General features: G+C 45.2%; 4 protein-coding genes across 4 annotated transcripts; 2 read left to right on the forward strand and 2 right to left on the reverse strand.

Moving 5' to 3' along the window:
• Positions 1-1087: 1087 nt before the first annotated feature.
• On the forward strand, positions 1088-4641 carry acadm (acyl-CoA dehydrogenase medium chain). Its single transcript, XM_084457951.1, has 12 exons — positions 1088-1162; positions 1595-1697; positions 1778-1875; positions 2265-2334; positions 2426-2526; positions 2659-2739; positions 2844-2974; positions 3128-3236; positions 3343-3483; positions 3572-3667; positions 3818-4066; positions 4157-4641. Exons 1-12 carry the CDS (start codon positions 1148-1150, stop codon positions 4226-4228), a joined length of 1266 nt encoding a protein of 421 aa, XP_084314077.1. The 5' UTR covers positions 1088-1147; the 3' UTR covers positions 4229-4641.
• Positions 4642-4778: 137 nt separating this feature from the next.
• ufsp2 (ufm1-specific peptidase 2) lies at positions 4779-6483 on the reverse strand. The gene has a single exon (XM_084457950.1). The coding sequence runs from the start codon at positions 6374-6376 to the stop codon at positions 4970-4972; it is 1407 nt and encodes a 468-aa protein (XP_084314076.1). The 5' UTR covers positions 6377-6483; the 3' UTR covers positions 4779-4969.
• Positions 6484-6582: 99 nt separating this feature from the next.
• On the forward strand, positions 6583-12306 carry rabggtb (Rab geranylgeranyltransferase subunit beta; the record flags this gene model as incomplete). The annotated part of the gene is made up of 9 exons (XM_084458207.1): positions 6583-6594; positions 7464-7571; positions 7749-7946; positions 8563-8668; positions 8820-8872; positions 9338-9448; positions 9575-9700; positions 10334-10483; positions 11135-12306. 9 exons carry the CDS (start codon positions 6583-6585, stop codon positions 11273-11275), a joined length of 1005 nt encoding a protein of 334 aa, XP_084314333.1. The 3' UTR covers positions 11276-12306.
• A 1981-nt stretch (positions 12307-14287) lies between these two features.
• LOC311325494 (ankyrin repeat and SOCS box protein 17-like) lies at positions 14288-15727 on the reverse strand (the record flags this gene model as incomplete). The annotated part of the gene is made up of 4 exons (XM_084458208.1): positions 14288-14494; positions 14658-14937; positions 15055-15340; positions 15718-15727. The coding sequence occupies 4 exons, from the start codon at positions 15725-15727 to the stop codon at positions 14288-14290; spliced, it is 783 nt and encodes a 260-aa protein (XP_084314334.1).
• Between the last annotated feature and the right edge of the window lie 656 nt (positions 15728-16383).

Genomic DNA, 16383 nt, shown 5'->3' on the forward strand with positions numbered 1-16383 from the left:
TTAGAGGGTAGGAGGGAGAGAGAGCCACTAGGGGAGGCAGAAAACGGTTAGTAGCACACTGAGTCATTGAAGCAACACAGCTGTCAGAACAGAACAAGCCTGTTTCAGGATAACCAGCTTCTGTACACTACTTGATATACATACATTGCATAGCAGGATAAATACCAATGTATACAGAGGATTCACAGGTAGGTTTGAGGCTGCCTTTCTGTGTCTCAAGGTCCTAGCTAGTGTAGCTATGTAACCTAATGGAGATTTTGGTCTGAATTCACTGCTTCATTTGGATGTTAAAACATGAAAGTGATTTATCTTTCATTGTAAGACCCTGTATCCTTATCTTCAAACCCAGTAGGCCTACACTGGGTTCGCAAGGTGCATAAGGCACCAGTAGGTTGAGACTTTAAATACTTGCAAATGTATTCATAAAATGTCGGATCTTGGTGCAGTTATTGCCTCAGGCCCAAATAACCCTCTGCTTCATGTGTATTTTGTTCTCTCTGCTGTATAAGAATTTTCACCATATTGCTCTGTGACCAAGGTGGTGTGTTGGAATATACAGTTGACCAGCTCTTACCTGTATATGAGTTACATAGTATAGGTCATGTCAAGTGGATTTGAGATTGAAACATTTTGGACGTGAAATTTGATCATTCACAGTACTGTCATTAAATTCGAATGTATCACCAATGATCTTATTAAAAATATTAACGTGCACAGAATAATTTACATTTTGAGTGAGTGTGAGAGCCTACTAGGCTTTAAGCTACATCAGAAATCAATTTATTGCATCTGGTTCATTGTTTTGTGCAATTTGTGCGTGTATCTAATACATTTATATATTATATAACTAAATTATATTGATTTGGTGGATTCGATTTTTCCCCTCAATAATTTGAATAAGATAGTTGCAGATTTGTGTTTATTTGTGCAATTACATGACTTGTTCCTGTAAAGGGACATTAGAACAGGTAAGTTATGAGGATCATGGATGTGAGAATGAAGTAGGGCAAAAGTCATCCTGCGAGTGTCATCCGCGTCATGTGATTGAATGCACGGTTGTGATTGGGTATAAATACTTTGTTTCTCAGAAGGACAAGGTGGTTTGGGCGCTTAAGGATTCGTAACACCGACGACAGACGAAATAACAATGCTTTTTAACAAGGTACATTTGATTACCTGATACTTCGTTTCTTAGAGTCGATACATTTAGTATATGGTTACATGTCTTTACCTTTCTATCTAATCCTAGCTCAATATGTAGCTATAGGACGACTGGATAGCATTGTATAGCTAGCATTAACTGTTCTCGATGTTAACATACTTGTGTTATTTATGTGTCGTTTTGCTAACGTTAACTGTTTTCTGGCTCCTTATCAGTCTAGCCTAGCCGACTATTCTTCTGTCGATAAATGATCACGTCAAACGATCAGGTTGAAGTTCATGAGCACATCAGGCCTAGTCTATAATGTTAGCCGAAATTACATTGTAAAACCACCCTGTCTTGTCCCTAAGTCTTGTTTTGCCCATTCTGCTTAACAAGGTTAAATATTGGCTGTTCACTGGCTTTCTTCCCTGTTCCATGTCCACCACTCAGGCGCTGAGAGCCGGGGTTAAGGCCCTCCGGCTCCAGAGCACAAGCGCCTCTGCCAGTGCAAAGGCAGCTACCAGCCCTGCAATGCAAGGAGGGTTCTGCTTTGGTGAGTTGGAGGACCTGCAATGCATGTTATTTTTGGAACGTGAATGAGTGCAGAGTCCCATCATGGCCTCTCGTTTACAGAGTTGACTGACCAGCAGAAAGAGTTCCAGGAGTTGGCCAGAAAGTTTGCCCGGGAAGAGATTGTCCCAGCTGCAGCTGCCTATGACAGAAGTGGTGAAGTGAGTGTGATCAACCTTAGCAGTGGCAACATCACACATATTTGTCGCATGCTGATTTGAGTGCCTAGCTTAGCTTTGCCTAGCTGACACGTGTAGCACCGTGACAGTGAAAAGTCTAAATATTGCCAGTAGATGTTTGGGTTGTCATCCAGAAGATGGTTTGATCCTCACCTGTTACACTGGAAGACTGACAACATGGGGCCTGCCTCTTGTGATGGGGAGGGGGGGTTCAAATGGGGTGAGCTTGTGTGATGAGTAGTCCTGCCTGACTGAAAAGCCCAAATATTGCCCCTGGTTCTCAGGATTCATCTTTGGTCTAGCGGCTGATGTTTAAGATGAGTTCCTTGTGACGCAAGCATTTACATTTTCTTTTTATTACTATTATGCAGTACCCTTTCCCCATCATCAAGAAGGCATGGGAGCTGGGACTGATGAATTCTCACATTCCAGAGGATTGCGGTATGCACTCCCTTACAAAATTTTGTGTGACATTGATTGATCTTTTTCCTGTATGCATTCATTTTTTTACATTTTGTCTCTTTAATTTTAGGCGGAATGGGTCTGTCCATTTTCGATTCCTGCCTCATCACAGAAGAGTTGGCCTATGGCTGCACAGGAGTCCAGACTGCCATTGAGGCTAACTCTCTAGGTGTAAGTGATTACATTGTGAAGGTCAGATTAGTTTACTGGAGCATAGTGAGAGTGGTCCTAGGACAAGGTTGCTGTTGTCAAATCTGGACTGAATAGTGCTCTAGTAATATCTTTGCTCTTTCTTCCGAATAGCAAATGCCAGTTATCCTTGCGGGCAATGACGCACAGAGGAAGAAATACTTGGGAAGAATGACAGAGGAGCCACTAATGTGTGTAAGTGTCTTTTTTTCCCTCTTGACCAGACTATTATATGCAATCTAATGTTGGCTCCTAAACCAGAAAGGTCTGTATGAACTGCCTGCTGTCTGTGCCAACAGGCGTATGGTGTGACAGAACCGGGCGCTGGCTCTGATGTGGCGGGCATCAAGACCCGCGCAGTGAAGGTGGGGGACGAGTACGTCGTCAACGGGCAGAAGATGTGGATCACCAATGGAGGAAAAGCTAACTGGTATAATAAATCTAGATAATGGCTGTATCTGTGAAGTTCAAAGCATATTGAGGTGCAAAGGCACCATCATCTACCTTGATCACTGGTTATGCGTGTAGCTTCTTGGCATTTAGGAAATGGATGACCATATGTCATTCTCCCTTCCTCTCTAAGGTATTTCCTCCTGGCACGCACTGACCTCGACCCAAAATGCCCAGCCAGCAAGGCTTTCACAGGCTTCATTGTCGATGCAGACACTCCTGGTCTCCTGGTGGGCAGGAAGGTGGGAATCTGGTGAAGAGCCTCGCAGTGCTTAAAAATGTGTTAAATGTTATGCAACCAAGCACCGTGAAGCACATAACCAATGATGGTTGTCTCTCTCTGTGTAGGAAATGAACATGGGCCAGAGGTGCTCAGACACCAGGGGCCTCACCTTTGAGGACGTGAGGATACCCAAGGAGAACGTCCTGATTGGAGAGGGTGCTGGCTTCAAGATCGCCATGGGGGCCTTCGATAAGACCAGGCCACCAGTGAGCCATACAAATGATCTGTGTGGACTGGAAATCAAATTTGTCTGTGAAATATTGCTTTTGTGATGGTGATTGACTTGTCATGCAGGTAGCAGCAGGGGCAACAGGCTTGGCACAGAGGGCACTTGATGAGGCCACCAAGTACTCCCTGGAGAGGAAGACCTTCGGAAAACTCATCGCTGAGGTGAGGGACATGCAGTGGCTGAAAGATGCAAAGACGAATGAAAAATGGCAATTAAGTCTAAAGAGATGTCGATAAGTAAATGGTTCTCTACTTTGGTGGAAGATGGGATGCGTTACCCTGTTTTGACGTGTTCTCCATCTCTGTGCACAGCACCAGGCAGTGGCTTTCCTCCTGGCAGAGATGGCCATGAAGGTGGAGCTGGCCAGGATGGGCTACCAGAGGTCTGCCTGGGAGGTGGACAATGGACGCAGGAACACGTACTACGCCTCTATCGCCAAGGCCTTCGCCGGAGACATCGCCAACCAGGTGGCCAGCGACGCTGTGCAGGTGTTCGGTGGCAACGGCTTCAATAGTGAATATCCAGTGGAGAAACTGATGAGGGATGCCAAGATTTACCAGGTTGGTTGTACAGTAGATCTACCTACCTCTGCTGTTAAATAGGAAAAGTATGGATGGTCTAACTAAATCTTGTTTAATTTCTCTTTTCAGATCTATGAAGGCACTGCCCAAATTCAAAGACTTATTATTTCTCGGGAGCACTTTGGGAGATTCAAGAAATGAAGTGATTCTACATCTCGTCCTTGCTATAAATGTCGTCTTTCCTGTTTAGAACTCTTTTTATACTCGTGTGAAGAATCAGAAGGTCCTTGGAACAGAATGTTGTACGAAGTAAAGACTGTTTGCAGGTGTTCCTGATTCTTCAGAGTACACGTCTAACTCAACTTATTCGCATTGAGAGTTGATTCAGATGTGCAAGACACCTAAGATGATCTGTTATACTTGTGTGAATACAAATGATCAGTGCAACTCAGGATACAGTACACAATGTTGGCTGCCTTACGTCCTTTATACTCTCATGCCTTGCTCTTTACTTTTGATAGTAGATGAGGTAGGTAATGTCCCGGTGTGAAGATTGGATCTGATTTAAAGAGGTGTAGGAAATAACGTGAGCTTTTTATGTTACCTTCACCCACCCACAATAAACATTAAATTAAATAAACTATACTGTTACTCTGCCTTTATTGTGACCAATTTTACAATTCAAATTTTCAATTCTACAAGGTTTGCAGGTGTACATCAACCAGTAACCTCTGTCAATAAATTCTAGGTACTGTATATAATTTAAATATTGAATGCATTACATTTTATTAGTTGAGTGATGCCATGCCCAAAATATCAAATATGCAGATAGAACAAGTTTCACTCCCCCCTCCTTTAATTCACCACCTCAGACTTAATTATTTTCTTCACACACATTCCAATGCTGTAGTACAGAACTTGACCACTGGAGGCCAAAGGGACTCAGATGGTGTTTGGTCTCTGAGGCAGACAGAGGTTGTAGTAGGCGTTCTGATCCCAGAACTCGGGACCCTTCCATCCACACCATCCTTTATCCGTGATGATTTGCAGGTCCTCTCCCCCAGTGTAGTGTGGGTCCAGGATCAGGTAGCGGATCTGTCCGGTCGTCTCACTCCACGCCACACCTAAGATTGTGTGCGCCAGAACACCACCACCAATCATGATTGGAGTTCCTTCAGCCAGGAAGTGGTTGGCCAGTTCTCGGCCTTTTGAGGCCAACTCAGACCCTTGGCTGACGAACATGATCTTGGAGGTGACCCCCAGCAGGTGGTCCAGCACGGCAGCGACCTCGATGGAGCCGATCCACTGGCGAGAGCCCACAAAATTGGCCTGCTTGTCCCCTACGTCCACTAGGGCCCGTTGGATCTCCTTGTGAGTGGGTACGGGTCGTTCCACATAGCCTTGCTGCTGGAACCATGAGCAGATGGTCTGGAGGGAGCGGTAGGCACAGCCCCAGCCGTTGTCGTCCACGCGATCCTGCATGTAGTGGTGGTAGCTGTAGACCCCCTGGGTCAAGTACAGCTTCCCGTTCTCCAGGGTGGGGGGATTCAGGTTGACATGGGGGTTTCTGAGGTAGCCATCTTTGTAGGGCTCATCGGGGAAGTGGAATGCGTTGGCTCTTCTCAAATAGGGCCTGTCGTCTGACAGCTCAAACTGACAATGCAGCTCCTTTCTATGACTGTCCAGCTGAGAGTCAGGGATCCCAGCTGGGTAGACCGCAGTCACCAGTTCCGTACGGTCAGGTAGGAGGAAGTGGAATGGCTGTGGTACCAACAGGGTCGTTTCCTTCATGTGCTGTAGTGTTGTTTTCTCCATGTCAGACAGCTGTCTGCTCAACGCACCCACCAGTTGATTGAGTGCAACTTTGACGGTCTCGTTGACGGGGACACAGTGGACACAGTCCATGGGTAGAGCCGTGTGGAGGAGACGGTGCTGGGTGCTTCCTCTGTGAAGAACGGGAACCAAGGAAAGGCCTGGTTCTGTCACCTCTGTCATCAGGCTCAGATTTATGACACCTGCTGTTACATGATGTTTGCCTTTTGTTTTGGCTGATTTCTTGCTAGTGCTGTGCTGTTCATCCGTCTGTATCAACTGCAGTATATCTTTGCAAGGTGTGTTTGCAGTTATATTTTCAGGTTTGGCATATAGGCCCACGCCTTTGTTAGGCCAAGTAAAGACGGGACTGTTACAAACACTTAGGACGAGAGATTCAGACTTTACTTTGGAGCGGAGGGCCTCGAACGTCTTGGCTATTACCTTCTGTACGTGTGACACCTCTGTAGTTTCCAGTTGGCACTTGAACTCCAGTAGTCCTTTCACTCTCAAGATGATCGAATCCGAGAGAACCATTGTTTCAGCTTTAAAAGCCTCCAAAAATACTTCGTTTTATGCCGAAGGTTGACTCGTTTGTCTGGGTGATAGAAGCCCCAACATATGGCAATAAACTCGCCCTAAGAATACAGTGTACTTTGCACGTCCGTATTGTCGCTCTTCTGCTTCTTCTCCAAAAGCACACGTCAGTTCACGTGGGTTCACGTGCTGACCTATTAGGAGGCATGACGCAAAAAGTCTGCGACTCCAGATGATGCGAAGAATTTTAGAATGGTAACTGGATTGTTGATGTTGACTGTTGTTGATTTTGATGAAATAACATTTTCAATCGTTGTAACGTCTGGTTTAACGGAGGATGATTATACATTTAGTTGTATATGCTAGCCTACAATTAACATAGAACTAAAATGCGCGTCAGGTCGTGATGAAAAACCCTTAAAAACACCGGCAAGTTGAGCTGCCTAGCGGTGTTGCAGTAGTCTACTGTTTTCCAGGCTGTATCTGCTATAGGCGTCTCACGTTAGAGTGGATTTGTATCCTGACTCCAGCCCTTGAATTCAGTGTTAGTGCCTGGACAACATTTGGCCCAAATGTCTGAACATTAGCTAATATGATGAATGTCCGCCAAGCTTCTAGTATAAAGTTGAGGTTTTAGCTAGTTATTGTTATATTTTCGACATTATATCAATTCATTTAACTTTTTATTATTATTATTATTATTTTATTATTCATATTATTTTTTAGCTCACCAGCCAAATAGTGCTAGCTAACTACCTAACCTAGCGTTAGGTAATTAGTGGCCTAGTAACTATACCTAGCAGGCTAGAGATAGTCCCGCAAATCATTTTACATCTCGTTTCGTTTATGATGCACATCGGCAAATGGCGCTGAACTATCAATGCTGATGTGTAAAACGTGACCCGCTAAAGTGTCAAGTGGCCTCCAAAACCTAACGTTACACGTGAAAAATATAAAGTTACCCGCTTTTGGTTCTTGGCATTTGTTAATTTCGAACCTTGTATCAATGCATTTATTACAGTTACTGTATTTGGTCCCTTGGTGTGTTTTGTGTAAGTTATGTGTTTGTGTGTTCTCTTGATCTTAGGGTACCCAAGTTAAAGATGTTATCATCAAGTCTGATGCCCCAAGTACTCTGCTCTTGGATAAACATGCAGACTATATAGCAGCCTATGGCTCCAAAAAAGACGACTATGTAAGTAGCTACACCTTACACAAGGTCTGATCAAATTGTCTGGTTAAATACTAGTGTAGGTATTTTATTGTATTAAACAACTATGGGCCCCTTCACTTGGCATGTTGTAGTTGGTATCTTTGAGTAGCCTAGGTGTCCTCATCTGTATATCATGTATTTTTCCTCCCATCCCTTTAGGAGTACACGCTGTCTGAGTATCTGAGGATGAGCGGGGTCTACTGGGGCCTGACCGTCATGGACCTGATGGGTCAGCTGCACAGGATGAACCGGCAGGAGATCACCCACTTCATCAAGTCCTGTCAGCACGAGTGTGGAGGGCTCAGCGCCAGCATCGGACACGACCCCCACCTGCTCTACACCCTCAGCGCAGTGCAGGTACGGTACTGATCCCCCCGATATACAGTACAGGTACAGTACTGATCCCCCCTGATAAACAGTACTGATCCCCCCTGATATACAGTACTGATCCCCCCTGATATACAGAACTGATCCCCCCTGATATACAGTACTGATCCCCCCTGATATACAGTACTGATCCCCCCTGATATACAGTACTGATCCCCCCTGATATACAGTACTGATCCCCCCTGATATACAGTACTGATCCCCCCTGATATACAGTACTGATCCCCCCTGATATACAGAGCCCTTGACTTGCCCCACGATTGACCCTGCTTTGAATGAAAATTACAACTAATTCATTCAAACCTTTATTTATACTCTGCACTGACGTTTCCCTCATATACAGAGTTCACACATACACAAATAATAACAGAACAAATTCAATATACAATAATAATTATTATTAATATTAATATTATTAATAATAATTAAAAACAGTTACAGAACTAATTGTTCAACCCCTGTTTGTTAATAACAAATTCCCTGCTAATTTAAGTCAACTTGTCTTCTTCAATAGGGGTAGAAGTTTTCTCATTGCTACTGAGGTTTTGTAAATCCCTGTCTTAATCTTGCGTGTTACACCGGTCAGATCTTGTCGTTGTATGAGGCAGTCAGCGTCATCGATGTGGACAAGGTGGTGCAGTACGTCAGGGGGCTGCAGCAGGAGGACGGATCCTTTGCAGGCGATAAATGGGGTGAGAGTAGCGCTGGCCATTTACCAACCCTTCTGCTACTGTATCCAAGACCCTGATCCACTTTCATTCTAATAAGATAAGAACAAACCATGGCAGGGAATCTAGTGGGATACATACACTATATTGTTAATCTTTTTCTCTCTCTTTATAGGGGAAATAGACACAAGGTTTTCCTTCTGTGCTGTTGCAACGCTTGCATTGCTGGTATGTGAGAAATTAAGCTTGTCTTATTGACTAGAGATTAGGGGTGTAACAATATATCGTGCCACAATATATCGCGATACAGAAACGTCACAATACGTATCGTCAAGGTGAAAACAATATCGTGATATGTTTATTGTATATCAGTGAAGACTGGCTACACAACACTGGTAACAAACACGTCTTTTGTCTCTAGGCCTATCCATGATATTACAACAATTAAGCTCTAAATTCACAGTGTAGTGGAGTAGAAATGTGGAGAAATGCACTATTGGTGTGAACAGCAGCACTACTGCAACGCTTCACACCTGCCCTTAGTGTATCGTATCGTATTGTTATCGTCAACCCAATATCGTGTATCGTGTCGTGAGATTAGTGTATCGTTACACCCCTACTAGAGATGCATAGTTTCTTTAAGACTACTCCTACAGCAGTGTCAGATCAGATGTGTATTTGTGTCCACCTAAGGGTAAGTTGGACGCCATCAACCTAGACAAAGCTGTGGAGTTTGTCTTGTCCTGTATGAACTTCGATGGCGGATTTGGCTGCAGGCCAGGCTCTGAGTCTCACGCTGGCCAGGTGTGTATCAGGTTCAGTTGAACTAGTTATTGTACTAGTCGTTCATATCAACGCCCATCTGATGAGAAAGATCTCACAGCAGCACTATTTCTTAGTTAATGAATTGTCTCGTCTTCTCACTCCCAGATCTACTGCTGTACGGGCTTCCTCTCCATCACAGGCCAGCTGCACCAGATCAACGCAGACCTGCTGGGCTGGTGGCTCTGTGAGAGACAGCTGCCGTCTGGGGGCCTCAATGGTCGCCCTGAGAAGGTACAGTATGGCTCTGAGCATGTACAGTATGGCTCTGAGCATGTACAGTATGTCTCTGAGCAGGTACAGTATGTCTCTGAGCAGGTACAGTATGGCTCTGAACATGTACAGTATGTCTCTGAGCAGGTACAGTATGGCTCTGAGCAGGTACAGTATGTCTCTGCGCAGGTACAGTATGGCTCTGAGCAGGTACAGTATGTCTCTGAGCATGTACAGTATGTCTCTGAGCAGGTACAGTATGGCTCTGAGCAGGTACAGTATGGCTCTGAGCAGGATCACACTTGTGCCTGGGCCTAGCCTGCTACTGACAGTCACAACTAAAAACATGTGTAATATAACACATTATATGAATCAGTATTTCCCTCTATTGCACCACCTATACTGTATTACAGACACAGTCACAGTCATCCATGATTGATGGAATAAGTAGATGAGGATCAATCTGATAGACTGCTAATAGTAAATTGACAGATTGAGAACCTTATCATGTCTAGTTGCGTACCTAGGACTGGAATGAGGAATTGAATAGTGCTGATAAGTTAAGGGCAAACGGTGACAAGAATCCCAGTGTACCTGTACTGGTTATATATGGTGAAAATAAATGTTGTGTTCTATTCTTCTATTCTCTCTCAGCTGCCAGATGTGTGCTACTCGTGGTGGGTGTTAGCCTCTCTGAAGATCATTGGCAGAATCCACTGGATAGACAAAGACAAGCTGAGCTCCTTCATCTTAGCCTGCCAGGATGAGGAGACGGGAGGCTTTGCAGACCGACCAGGAGACATGGTGAGTCCCTCTGCACCGTTCTAGAGGACATGGTGAGTCCCTCTGCGCTGTTCTAGAGGACATGGTGAGTCCCTCTGCACCGTTCTAGAGGACATGGTGAGTCCCTCTGCGCTGTTCTAGAGGACATGGTGAGTCCCTCTGCGCTGTTCCAGGAGACATGGTGAGTCCCTCTGCGCCGTTAGAGGAGACATGGTGAGTCCCTCTGCGCTGTTCCAGGAGACATGGTGAGTCCCTCTGCACCGTTAAAGGAGACATGGTGAGTCCCTCTGCGCTGTTCCAGGTCCTTGCTGGACCCTTGTAAATGCCTGGTCTGGCTGAAATATTTTCACTTGCGTTTCTGTGCATGATGTCTGCAAATATGCAAGCCCCATCAGTACAGTACCAGTGCAGTGAAGGCAGACTGAAACAAACTCTAAAGTATTTGAAAGGATCTCAAATTGTATTTTGACCCAGGTCTAGTCAATGCTCGATGTGCTGTCCCTCATGCTACGCGTGAACCTGTAACTACATCACAGAATGGACTGTCCCCTGTACTTGTCACGTCTTATCTCCACCCATCTTGCGTGTCTCTGAAGCGTTTTTGGGCCAGAACGGTGGCCCCGTTGCTCGCCCCCCCCCCTCTAAAACGCTGTGCGTTCCTCTCCTCTTCAGGTGGACCCGTTCCACACGCTGTTCGGGGTGGCGGGGCTGTCCCTCCTGGGCAACGAGCAGATCAAGGCTGTGAATCCTGTGCTCTGCATGCCCGAGGAGGTGCTGCGGAGGATAGGCCTGCGCCCCGACATCCTGAGCTAGCCCTCTGCACCCCACCATGCCCCCCCCCCCCCCCCAAGGAATCAGAAGTTCGAAGCATCACACTCTAGATAAAGCCTGCAGCACTATACAGTATGTAGACCAGGGTGAGCTCATTAATTTGCAGAGGAAGACAGTTGTCACTTCACGGAAATCAAAAGGCAACAGAGGTACCTTCGATTTGCTGTTGATAAGTTTGCTTAACAGTGAATTTGTATGAAGCACCAAATATTATCTTGATCCTCTGCAGTCCTGCTTATTAATGCGCCTGTTGTCGCTGTCGATTCTCTAAAGAAGACGGCGAGCGGCGTGTAAGAGCATAAGTTAGCATCTTCCTATGAATTCAGCACTAGAGCGACCACACTTCTAACCGCTAGAGCTGATCACGGTGTTTCTCAAGGCTAGCAGCTGTAGCTACTGTATCAACAACAGGAGACTTGTTGTATACAAATATTACTTCCTGCTTGTTTTCGTTTGTTTCTTTGTTTAAATTTTTTTTTCTTCTGAAAATGTGTTTATTTAATGTGCATTGTGACGACTCGGACATATATGCTTATAGTTGTGAGTCAGGTTAGTGGGGAACCTAACCGTAGTGCACCTAGCCTCATCAGCCTCTGCTGCCAAGTAGGACATTTGTCTGTGTTATGCGCCAGTGCCCCTATTCATTTAAAAATGCTTTCTATCCAAACTAGCATTTTCATGTAATTATTATGCTATTATTAGCATTCAGAGAGAATGGGAAGAGTTGTCCCCGGAGGTGAGAGCAAGAGTTCTTCATTATCTGTTCATGAATCAGCAGATTTCAGAGAGGCTTGTTGTTATGTTGTTGAATATAGATTTTTATTGATTATTACTGTAATATGCATTGTCAGCTTTCTGCACTGTTTGACTTTTTTCGTGAGGTAGGCAATTATACCATATTCCACCAAATGTCTAATATTTGTACACTGCATATTTGATTGTATGTAGCAGATTAGATGCAATTCACTTGCAACACCATACATAGTGATTGGGCAATAAATATATTTCCCTCAGACTGTATTTGTGTATGTTGCTTTTTCAGAATACTCTGCATTGATTTAATGCTCTTATGAAAATTTCTCCCATGCAATACTGTACTGTAATGTGCAGTTTGACCAGACCACCAGTAGGTGGCAGCATTGCCACTCGTGTCTTCTCAGGATGTTGGAAATAAGGGGCCACTATAAAATGCAGTATGGGGCTAATGCTGTACCTATATTTCCAACATATTTTGTACATTCTTTGCATGTAGTAAACCAACTACTCTACCATTTTGTTTACAGAATGTAGTAAAAACACAAAAGCCACATGGAAGGGAAATCATTTTAGTAGTTGTGTATCTATTCTACTGATCGATAATCCTCAAAGATGCCACAACCAGATACCACAATCAGATAAAACATCTTTATTGCTATGACAATGTATTAGACAATGGGCTGAGACTGGTCGTGATGCTCCTCCTATATCACTGGATGTTCGACCTTTCAACCTGTTTTTCTACATCATAGGGACATTTTGTTTCCAGTCTTCAACGTGATTACGCTCCACAACGTCATGTCATTTTAGTGATGTACACTCTGCCATGAGATCAGTAGCCTACATCACATCTTTAAAGTCGGCACTCTGTGTTTGTTTCAAATAAATAGGAAAAACAACCCCGATGTTTTCATGTAATGATTATTTTGATGTGGTGGACTGGAGAGCAGTGATCTGTGAACCCCCTGGTGAGTCAGCAGAGACAAACATCCTGGTTGTTAAGCTACAGGGAAACCCCACTGGCCCTCATTAGTGTGGGCCAGAGAGAGGGAGAGAGGATTGCTTCTGCCGCCCTCCCCCAAATCATCATGTGGAGAGTCAAGCCACACTCTCACCTCTCCCAGTGCCAGCTCTCTCACACAGGGCCAAAGACATTCCATTCCTAGATACAGGAGCCAAATCGTCCATCTCTGGGGAAGGTCTCCCAAACATACCCCTGTCAAGAAAAACAGAGTGGTGGGTGTATCAGGTATGCCTATTTCTATTATTACCTGTCACCGAAAAACTCTGTGGGCCCCTGGAGGAAAATACAGTCGCGTGCATTTTTACTAGCAACTCTCATTTATTCAACTTAACACATAACTCACCGGTCAATCTATTAGGCTGTGACCTGGCCTGGAAATTAACATGTAGGATACCACCAGACAGTGTGTATCTGGACATACCGTGCGAGGATGAACCTGGTGGTCACCTGTATGCTGCTGAGCCTGAGAGAGAACGAGCGAGACTGAAATCACAACCAGAGTCGTGTCTCATGTCTTACAGCTCAGCTGACAGCTCACTGCTATCAGGCCTGTTTGATTGATTGAGGTTTCCTCTCTCTGAAATGTTAAATTAAGATAAGATTATATTCCATATGAACAATATACTAATGGAATTTAATATTCCAGGCATAACCTATTGAAAAACATATATTTAGATGGTGTGCATCTTGCATGCTAAAAATGTGTTTTTTTAAGGTGGACAGCATGTGGAGTAATTTGTTTCGATTCACAGCAAATTATTTGGACTGACGATCCCTCATGACATTTGCAGTAGGAGGCTGAGTGAATGACAGACAGGTTTGTCGCCACCCCCTCTATTTGCATAAAGGCCTGCGTCAAATTCACATGCTCTAAATTCACACACATCCGTATCACTCTGCTTCCCTTGCTGCAGACACTGGCTTCACCCTGCAAAAAACATCTCTGGTCTCTTTCCAGGTGATATCAATAAATATGGCGACAGGCCCTTAACATTTTAATAAGGCGACAGGCCCTTAACATTTTCAAATGAATCAGCCACTCCTCATGCAACATCTGACCACACGCATATCAGCTCACTAATGAGCATCTGCCTTTTAATGAACACACACAGTCCAAGAATGTGCATGTATGTGTGTGTGTGTGTGTGAGTGTGTGTGTGTGTGTGAGTGAGTGCGTGTGTGTGTGTGTGTGAGGGGGGGGGCGGCGTTGGCGTTCATCTCTCCAGGTTGAGGTAGCCGTGGAGACGCGGGGGCAGAGGCAGGGCCCTGATGCCGTCTGGCAGCCGCCCCCCCTGCAGCAGACGGCCCCTCACCGCCACCCGGCACAGATGGCTCAGCTCGCACGGCTCTTGGTAGCGCGCCAGCGGGATGTGCGCCTTCCAGTCCTCGGACAGGGGCTTCCGCCCGAAGGCGATCTGCATCTGAGGGGACAGGAGAGCCATGTCGGGGATTAGTACGACCACGAGACCGTGACCGACTTCTTGCCCTAGGGCCTGCCGGACCTGTGTCCCCGGAAACCCAACAGGTGGCGTGGTGTTTTGGTGGAGTGAATTCTCGAAATACATATTTAAAAAGCCCACTGACCTCGATGTCTGCCACGGGGATGTAGGTGAGCACTCTGCAGCACAGCACCACACACTCCTCCAGCTCTCTGCTCAGCCGGCCGCGCCCCAGTTCTTCCAGAACCTCAAAACGGGGCGGGTTGAACAGGATGGACATGATCACGTGGGTGGGTCGCCGTTCGCGCTCCAGCATGCCGTACTGCAGCAGCAGCTTCAACACGTCGTACTGGCGGTTCTGGGCCACGAACATCAGAGGCGTCACTCCTCCTATCGGACTGGGTCTGTAGATGGGTGTGAAGCACCTATGACGAAGTGACGACGGAGGTTTCAGGTTGGAATTCCAGAAAAGGATGATGGTCCTGCAATGTCACACTTAAAAGATCACTGAAGTAGAGTTTTGGAGCACTTTGTTATGTTACCTCCATGCAATGGCCAAGTTGTCAGTCTGGTCCTGAAGATACACTGACGTCCGTTCCATCAACTTCCTGACGATTTCCGTGCTGCCCCTGCGCGCAAATACCCAGTGCAAGATGGTGTTGGTGCACACGTTGATGAATTCCATGTAGAATTGCGGATCCAGGCGAGCATGGGCGGTTTTGGCGAAATAGATGAAATCTGTTATGAATGTATCAAATTCCTCTGATGTTGCATTGTGTAAAATAGTTCCCAACGTTTTGTAAATGCGTGTCTCGTAATTCGCGTGGCCTAGTTGAAAAAGTGGTTTCCGAATTACACTCGCAACCAAATTGAGAAAGACATTATCATCATGACTGTGATCATCTTCGCTATCCGACATTGTTGTGGTGGAGTGGAGCGATAGTTTCGGACGGCATCTTTGCCATGATTTTTGGAATTTATTAAATCCAATTGTTACGGGCTAAATGCGTAATAACGTTCCAAAGCGCGCACTAGGGACTGGATAAGCTATTTTCTGTTTTAAAACGTCGCATGTCCAGTAAAGTTCATGCATTGAGATTTCCGTTACGATTATTTTAAATCATTTTCTATGCATATTTTTTCAATAAAAGAAGTAACTTTTGCGCGTAAATTCTTTTGTTTTTCTTTTTCGATATATATCATACTCCGAGGCATGTTGTAGTCCTGGATAAGCGCATTGAGACCATTTTGAATTGATGTCTTGGACATGATCCTCGTCGGCACAGCTGAGTTGGAGCGGAGGTCTGGAAATAAGCAATGAAAGTTTACATTATTGGCTGATCAATTGGCTTATGTGGTAGACATTAATGAATTGATTATTGTGTTAGAATGTGATGGCAGCGACGTGGAGGGTGTACGTTGTAGATGAAAATGGTAACACCAACTATACCATCTGTTAAAGTGTTGCCACGCGCCCCTCTCGTGCTGGTCGCTGGCCCTCTCCAAGGACACGCAGAAGAAAGCGCACTCATCTTTGGACTTGCGTTAAAATGGTTCAGACCAATATGCTGTACGGTTAAAATGTGCATTTGATCAAAATACCCACTTATCGTTTCTATATTCCTTAATGTTGTCTTGACGTCTCGTATTTCCTTGTTAATAAGAAACAAAGAACGGTAGTGCTCTTCCTCCAGTAACTGCCTTCCAACAATGTATCTCTGTATTTCATGAGCATTTCTTTCGCGCGCCTCCATCAGGTTTTCGACCCTTGTGTCGCTGTCTTTGCTCCAGTGTCTCATGTTCACAGCCACCAACCCCTCTGAGCGAGCTATAGTCAGGAGCGAGCTGAGCAATCAGCCCAAGGGGCCCAT

The sequence above is a fragment of the Borostomias antarcticus genome (genome assembly GCF_949987555.1).
Source record: "Borostomias antarcticus genome assembly, chromosome: 24".
Taxonomy (NCBI): domain Eukaryota; kingdom Metazoa; phylum Chordata; class Actinopteri; order Stomiiformes; family Stomiidae; genus Borostomias; species Borostomias antarcticus.